Consider the following 7,400-nt stretch of genomic DNA (forward strand, 5'->3'; position numbering starts at 1 on the left):
TGTTTTATCTGTAATTTCTCTTCATTATTTATCTTCATATGACAAGGATTAAAAAGGATTTGCCAGAAGATTGTCGACTTGATTCATAATGATGACTGCTAGCTAAGATTTTGAAAGTAAGAGGTTGACATGATCTGTCCAATCAAAGCTACTGTACATATAATGTGATTTGACATCATTTTATCAGTGGCCAATGACCTTGAGCTTCTTGTTAGGGCACTTCTAATGTAACTCGATGGCAGGACCCAAAAGGCTTGAATTTTCGATGTCTACCCTTACTAAGGACTTAGACTTGGCGGTGAAGTAGTGTCCCCATGAGCGACAGAACACTGAGCCAATCACGGCGCAACGCTCCTATTTTCTGCTGGCTTATCCCACCACCACAGAAAGCACTGAGCTAGGCTGAAACACCTGCATTTTGGAGCTGCCTTACTCAAGAAAAAATAGACCATGTTTGTATGCGGCTTTATTAACTCAATGATATATATGTATTTATTTTACATTGTTTGGAAACTGATATGTGACACGTATTAATGCCAAAATAACATGCAAAACAGGCAAGCATGTTTTTTTCTGTTGCAAAAACTGTTAAGCCAATTATTTTATTTTTTACTAACACGTTTCTGATTTAGCCATACAATACTTTGTGGCTGTGGTACCTAGCTAGTGGAAACATCCATAAAGCGACTGTTTACAGTTCAAGGACCCAGCTCAAATGCTGGCATAAGAATTGCCGGAAAAAAAAAATTCACTTTTTGGAATTCATCTACGTGAAGCATCTTCTTATTACGAAATAAATAACCCATTTTATATTTTGATAATTATTGCGGCTCTTGGGGCATAATGGAAGCAAAATGCTAAACAAATTGCTTACAAATATGTTATAAGAATCGAGACTGCATCCTAAACTATACGTCAGGATGTTACGCAGGCGGAGCGAGCTGCCAATAAAGGGAGGAACTCACTGGTCTTTTCAAAGGTCGGTGTGTCCCCAACCGAGTTAAGTTGCTGGTTCGGATAAAGATGCTGTCCTTAGCCGCTCGTTCCGGGGCTTTGTCCCCGTACTTGCAGGCGACCAATGTAGCTGTGAATGGATCCCTCAAAGCTCTGCTCCCCGGAGCCGTGAAGGGAGATTCACTGCTGAAATCCAGCTCAAAGACGGCGCCCGCTATTTCAGCTTGCGTCAGTGGTAAGGTCGCATTCAGCAAACTAGCTTGCTAGCTGCTGATCTTGGGCTTACTTTACTTGAACAATGTAGATTGTCATTTTTAACCCGCTTCAATGTCAGTGATGTTATTTATTTTTTTTAATGGGGGGGGATTGGTTGTCTCAACTAGACCTTTTGGTACTTTGCTCCTTGGCTTTACATTTTAGTCATTTAGCAGACGCTCTTTTCCAGAGCGACTTACAGTTAGTGAGTGCATACATTTTCATACTGGCCCCCCGTGGGAATCGAACCCACAACCCTGGTGTTGCAAGCGCCATGCTCTACCAACTGAGCTACAGGTTGATTATGGTTGTCTTGTCAACTTCATGTTATGTGACCAAGACATGGCGTCCTGAGCGGTCTTATGTCATAACGTCCTGTACAAGAAGCTTCACTATTACATATTAATACAAACGCATCATAAAATAATGTAAAAGCAGCTACGTTCTACATATCAAACGTTGCACTGTCTAATAGCCAGCAGAGCCGACCCGCTTGCGTCTAGTGTCATACAGACTTCCTGTGTAGATTAAGACACGGCGGTGCGGATGGGAGAGATGGCTCAGAAAACGTACCTCAATCCAGGGATGAGAAATGTGGTGTTCTCCGAATTGTCCAATTATCCCAACTGTTAACCGAGCAAAACAACGGAAAGCTGTCCTTTTCGTCCTCATGCTAGGTAGCAGAAGCTACAGTAGTCATTTCGGAATGGCAGTGTCTGCCAATAGGCCCTTTTCACGTGACGTCAGACAACTTCCGTTCTGCCGCGATGCAGGTTATGTTTACATCCGGTGTCGCTTAGGAACGCTTAGCTAGTAGCACATCATTATGGAGTTCACCCAGTCCCTTTCACATCTGCCACCAATACGACTTAAATAGTATTTTTACTTAACTGCCATATACTTTTACTTTTTTTGCCAAACAGATACATGGTTACTCTTATTTGTAATACTAACCAGGAGAAGGACGGCAGGCATAGTCGTGATCGTTTGTCACTGCAGGCAAAGCACCCTCTGTGCTGTCAGGCATCTCATGATCAGAATCATCCAGGACAGCAACACCAAGACGCTTTCTTGCTCGCTGGTAAACTGACTCCCGAGCTTGTGAGCCGCCTCCTATATGTGTGAAATTAACCATATGCTTGTCATGATACATTTTGGTAATCACTTTTCAGTCCCTAAAATGACAAAATGTAGCAGCTATATTGCATCAGGATTAAATTATTAAACATTTTGTACAAGTAATATATTATTGGATTACAGTAGTATTACGTTTAACGCTGTCTACCTATCCTTACCCCAATCATTCTAGTGGAATCTAGACGGCACTGATCCCTGTTTAATACGGATCCGTCCACTGGCCGATGTGTATCTATCCTCAGGGGGAAAGTGCTGACTGCAAACAAAGGTGCTCCCACGAAGAATCTTAAAACTTGGTCCCTCATCTCTCCTGATCGCCCTCACCCAACGGGCACGTATTTCTCCATCAACAGGGAAATCGTGAAAACTCAGATACGGGAATTTCTGTTTGTTGTTTGAACAAAATGGTACACTGCAATAGCATCTTCTCGAAGATTGTGCCATGCTTCGGTGTTGGATGGGATACTGTTGCGATACAGACACCGGGAGAAAAGAAACAGCTAAATTAACATTCAGCTTTGACCAGGAATCAATATTTATCTAGCTATCATGCACAACAGTATTTGAATAGGTGAGTTACTATACATTCATGAATAAACTAACTGCCTAACAAAGGGTTAGATAGCTAGCTAAGTAAACTTGTTACATTACAGCCAGGCAGCAATGTAACGCTACCTTTTAACGTTATCGGTATCTGGTACTAAGTTGTTGTTAGCTAACGTTAGCCCACTTTTAAGTAACTAAGGCAGTGAACAATTATGAATTAACAATAACGTTAGCAAGTTACAAACCATTGCATATACGTAAACATTATTACTCTTAACTTTACTAATTTAACTTAAACGTACCTTTTGGAATTTCTTCAAGTAGCTAGCTTGCTAGTTAGTGGTCAACAGTTGTATTTTCGTTGAGAAGTCTCAGGTTACGGGCGAACGGAAGTGAAGTTAACCTGCTACGCGGAAAGGCGGAAGTTAGATGACGTCATCGTGAAAAGGGCCTATCAGCTCCTTTGTTGTTCAACGTGACGTGTCTCCATAAAGGCTGCGGTGGCTTATGCTAGCTAGAAAGGACTGGAAAATCTGGTCCACTTTCAGAGTTTCGCGCGCGTAGAAAGTGGAGCCGAGGAGTCAGAAATATTGGCGAGTTGTGCGGACGAAATTGAGAAAAAGTTGATGAAGCAACAGCTGTGCTGGAATGCGAACAATATGGGTGTCAGTTCTGATGGTATGGCGCGGGAGGAGGACCGGAATCGTCAGTAGTGGAAAGATTTGGAAGAAGAGTGCTCATGATGCAGTTGAGCGTCTCATAAAGAAAGCATAAAGAGGGCCAAGGTAGGAAGCAACAGTAATGATATGTTGGAGTGGAAAGTGGTGATGGTGTTTGATGAGTCCACAGGGCCTCACTTACACCATATCCGACTAACTAATAATGCCCTAGAGAAAGAGGTAGGTGAAGTGAAATTAGCTCGGTTCATTGTAAATGGTAGATTGCTAATATTTTGTGGTAGCCAGGGTCAGCAAGAGAATATTCTGAAAATGGAACGCTTAATGGGAAGAAGATTAAAAGCCATGTCCCAGGTGCTTATGCTAGATTGAGGTGAGTCATCACTGGGGCCCCAATATCTATGTCCATATTAAAGAAAATGTGATTGAGGCCAAAAGGTTGATCAGTAGGAAAGAAGGTCAAAGACGTGAAAGCCAGTTGCAGAGGTTTGAGAAGGTTATGCCTGGGAAAGTACAGATAGGATTCCTTCGTTTCAATGTCTGAGGATTCGTCCCATCCCCATTGTGGTGTTTTAAATGCCAAAGAATGGGACATGGAGCTGTTCAATGTAAAGGAAGGAAAATATGTGCCAAGTGTGGAGGGGAACATGGTTATGGTGAATGTGGGAGCAATGTGAATGTAAATGGGGGGGGGGACATTGGTGGATGACCGGTGCAGAGACAGGCTAGAGAGGCTCAGAGATATAGAATAAGTCATGATGTATCATATGCAGAGGCTGTAAGACAGATTGGTGGAACTACAGTGTGGAATGATGGAGCTTCCATGGCTGCTCCTTTAGTAAATGGACCTAATGTCGGGGCTGGTGTTTCTGCTGGTCCTGGCATGGTTTGGAGGCCTGTTCAGAAATCTTGCGCTCATGAATGTGCGGTGTCAAAGGACACTTTGATAATGAATAAAGTTGACATCATAGCTTTTATTGTTAAGGTTATCAATACAACTCGGGTTGTGGAAAGCAGAAATGCCAGGTTGAAGGTTTATTGTGGAGGCGGCAAAAGAGATATTAGGGGTAACAGATGTTACTGCTGAAATGGTTAACATGCTGAACAATCCTAAGGGTGGCGTGTTTCAGCATGATATAGATCAAGTTTAATGGGGTTGGGGAGGGGTTTTGGGGGGAGGATGTGGTAGAAGTAGTATGGATTTAATTGGTTTTTATTTTCATGGTAGTACGGAATTGGGCAGATCATGATTGATCGTACATTCCAGCACAGTAGGTGGCGGCATGCACTTAAACGATTGTTTGCAGACCGCCATGATATAGAAGGAGCTAGCTAGCTAGCAAGAGGACGAAAACGGCAGTTTCCGGAAAAACTATAAATCGTTCAATCTTCTCATGTAACAGTTGGGATAATGGGACAATTTGAATCACAACACATATCTCATCCCTGGATTGAGGTATGTTTTCCGAGCCATATCTCGCGCCGACTCCGGGGAACTCCTCTACACAGGAACTCTGTCCGACCCTAGTGCAGCTGTAAGCAAGCGGGTCGGGTCTGCTGGCTACACTGTCTGCATGATCTCAAGTCACATTGTTGCCTTAGATGTACCACAGCTTTGATTATCATCACTCTTATGTGTGAAGAACCTGTCTAATAACTCAAACCATATTAAGTGTGAACATAATGTTGTTGCTATTTTGCATAATATATGTCTCATATGCAGCTCCTGGTGGAATTCGCATGGCCCACACAGACATCAAGGTCCCAGACTTCTCTGACTACCGTCGTCCTGAGTTGCTGGACCCCAAGAAGTCCTCTCAGGAGAGCAGCGAGTCCAGGAAGACCTTCTCCTACCTGGTCACTGGGGCCACAGCCGTGGTGGGCGTCTACACAGCCAAGACAGTGGCCACCCAGTTCATCTCCTCCATGAGCGCCTCAGCCGACGTGCTGGCCATGTCCAAGATCGAGGTGAAGCTGGGAGAGATCCCAGAGGGCAAGAACATGACCTTCAAGTGGAGGGGCAAGCCTCTGTTCATCCGCCACCGGACTGAGAAGGAGATTGCCACAGAGGAAGCCGTGGATATGGCCATGCTGCGTGACCCCCAACACGACAAGGACCGCGTAGCCAACCCCAAGTGGATTATCGTGATCGGTGTCTGCACCCACCTGGGCTGTGTGCCCATCGCCAACGCCGGAGACTACGGAGGCTACTACTGCCCCTGCCACGGCTCCCACTACGACGCCTCAGGGAGGATTAGGAAGGGACCCGCGCCTCTCAACCTAGAGGTGCCCTATTACGAGTTCCCAGACGACGACACAGTTGTTGTGGGATAGATGCTCGCACTCCATTACCTCCCTCTCTAGTATGTTTTTTCAAATGGGTCTGTCTGAGAACTTGGGTGAAAAAGACCGGTTACTAATACTCTTTGACTAATAAAGGGACACTTAAAATAACCTGAAACATGTTTGGTATTTTTGTGTACTTCACTTGTTCAAAGGTAAGATAAAAACTCATTTTAACACTGGATCCAGTGCTTTGCTCTCAGGTGGTCTACACTGGGTGGTCTGTTAAACCTCTTGCCAAAGAGATGGTTACGTTCTACATTTCGTCTACAATGCTCTGAACTCTCCTGAATAGTTTTAGGGCCTCCAGGATATCTTGGTAGGCTATAGTGTCAGGAACGAGGGTGGTTTGCCTCACTGAAATGGAGGAACATCATTCTAACAGCTGCATATCAACACAAACATTCCTTTTGCCTTTTAATTGTTGAAAATGTACCTTTCAGATTCTAGGCAGCAAACAGCAGTACATTTGGATTGCTCTATAGTCAGTGATGATATTACCATCTACACAGGTAAGATAGGCCAGTGTATCAGTGTGAACGTCAGTTTATGTCAACATGATATAAGTTGAATGCATTATCTTTATTTATGGCACCGAATCCATAAGAGGACTGTGGTGTGAGTATGATAAACCAAACCATGAGGAAGGGTTAGGCCCCTATATTCTTGCTGTTTAAACATGCAGAGCACACCAGTCTAGACACTGACTTGATAACAGTGGCAGCTTTCACAGATGTACAGGACATAATTGAATGGATTAAATAGTTTATAGGTTGTCTTTTCACACAATTCTTAATTTGGGTAGTCAAAACAGTCACAAAGGACAAACCTTTGAAATAATTAGTCACAGTAATTAATTTCATGAACTTGTTCTTTCAATCAGTGGCTCCTTCCCTTCTCACGGACCATGGAGGTTTTCATCCTTCAGTGTACAGCCCCACTTTTAATAAATAGTCTCTTGTCCTTCATTTGAAAATCCTCCTTTGAGATTGTTCAAAATGGCATACCAGCATCGTTTCCTTTGAAAACCCTAAAGAAATCAAATCAAATTTTATTGGTCACATGCGCCGAATACAACAGGTGCAGACATTACAGTGAAATGCTTACTTACAGCCCTTAACCAACAGTGCATTTATTTTAAACAAAAAAAGTAAAAATAAAACGACAACAAAAAAAGTGTTGAGAAAAAAAAGAGCAGAAGTAAAATAAAGTGACAGTAGGGAGGCTATATATACAGGGGGGTACCGTTGCAGAGTCAATGTGCGGGGGCACCGGCTAGTTGAGCTTTTTTTTTTTTGAAACATTATGTACAAAATAAATTACAAATAACGCGGAAAAACACACATAATAGTACAATTGGTTAGAGGGCTGTAAAACGGCAGCCATCTTCTCCGGCGCTGTTGGTTCTCTCTGATGAACTCCCCTCTCACAGAGGCCTTGTCAGTCCACATAGTGCACCTCTGCCTGGAGCTCCTTGGTAACCTGCTG

At 43.4% G+C, this 7,400-nt stretch overlaps 1 protein-coding gene across 1 annotated transcript; it reads left to right on the forward strand.

The window, feature by feature from the left end:
* Window positions 1-960: 960 nt before the first annotated feature.
* LOC311134516 (cytochrome b-c1 complex subunit Rieske, mitochondrial-like) lies at window positions 961-6,023 on the forward strand. The gene is made up of 2 exons (XM_084168214.1): window positions 961-1,189; window positions 5,293-6,023. The coding sequence occupies exons 1-2, from the start codon at window positions 1,024-1,026 to the stop codon at window positions 5,901-5,903; spliced, it is 777 nt and encodes a 258-aa protein (XP_084024340.1). The 5' UTR covers window positions 961-1,023; the 3' UTR covers window positions 5,904-6,023.
* The last annotated feature ends 1,377 nt before the right edge of the window (window positions 6,024-7,400 follow it).

The sequence above is a fragment of the Coregonus lavaretus genome (genome assembly GCF_964263955.1).
Source record: "Coregonus lavaretus genome assembly, chromosome: 9".
NCBI classification, from domain to species: Eukaryota; Metazoa; Chordata; class Actinopteri; order Salmoniformes; family Salmonidae; genus Coregonus; species Coregonus lavaretus.

What these genes read in the sequence shown, in the direction of transcription:
- LOC311134516 (XM_084168214.1), top strand. Translation starts at nt 1,024, where the DNA reads ATGCTGTCCTTAGCCGCTCGTTCCGGGGCTTTGTCCCCGTACTTGCAG. An exon ending in TATTTCAGCTTGCGTCAGTG is followed by an intron (nt 1,190 to 5,292) that starts GTAAGGTCGCAT and finishes TCTCATATGCAG; the next exon opens with CTCCTGGTGGAATTCGCATG.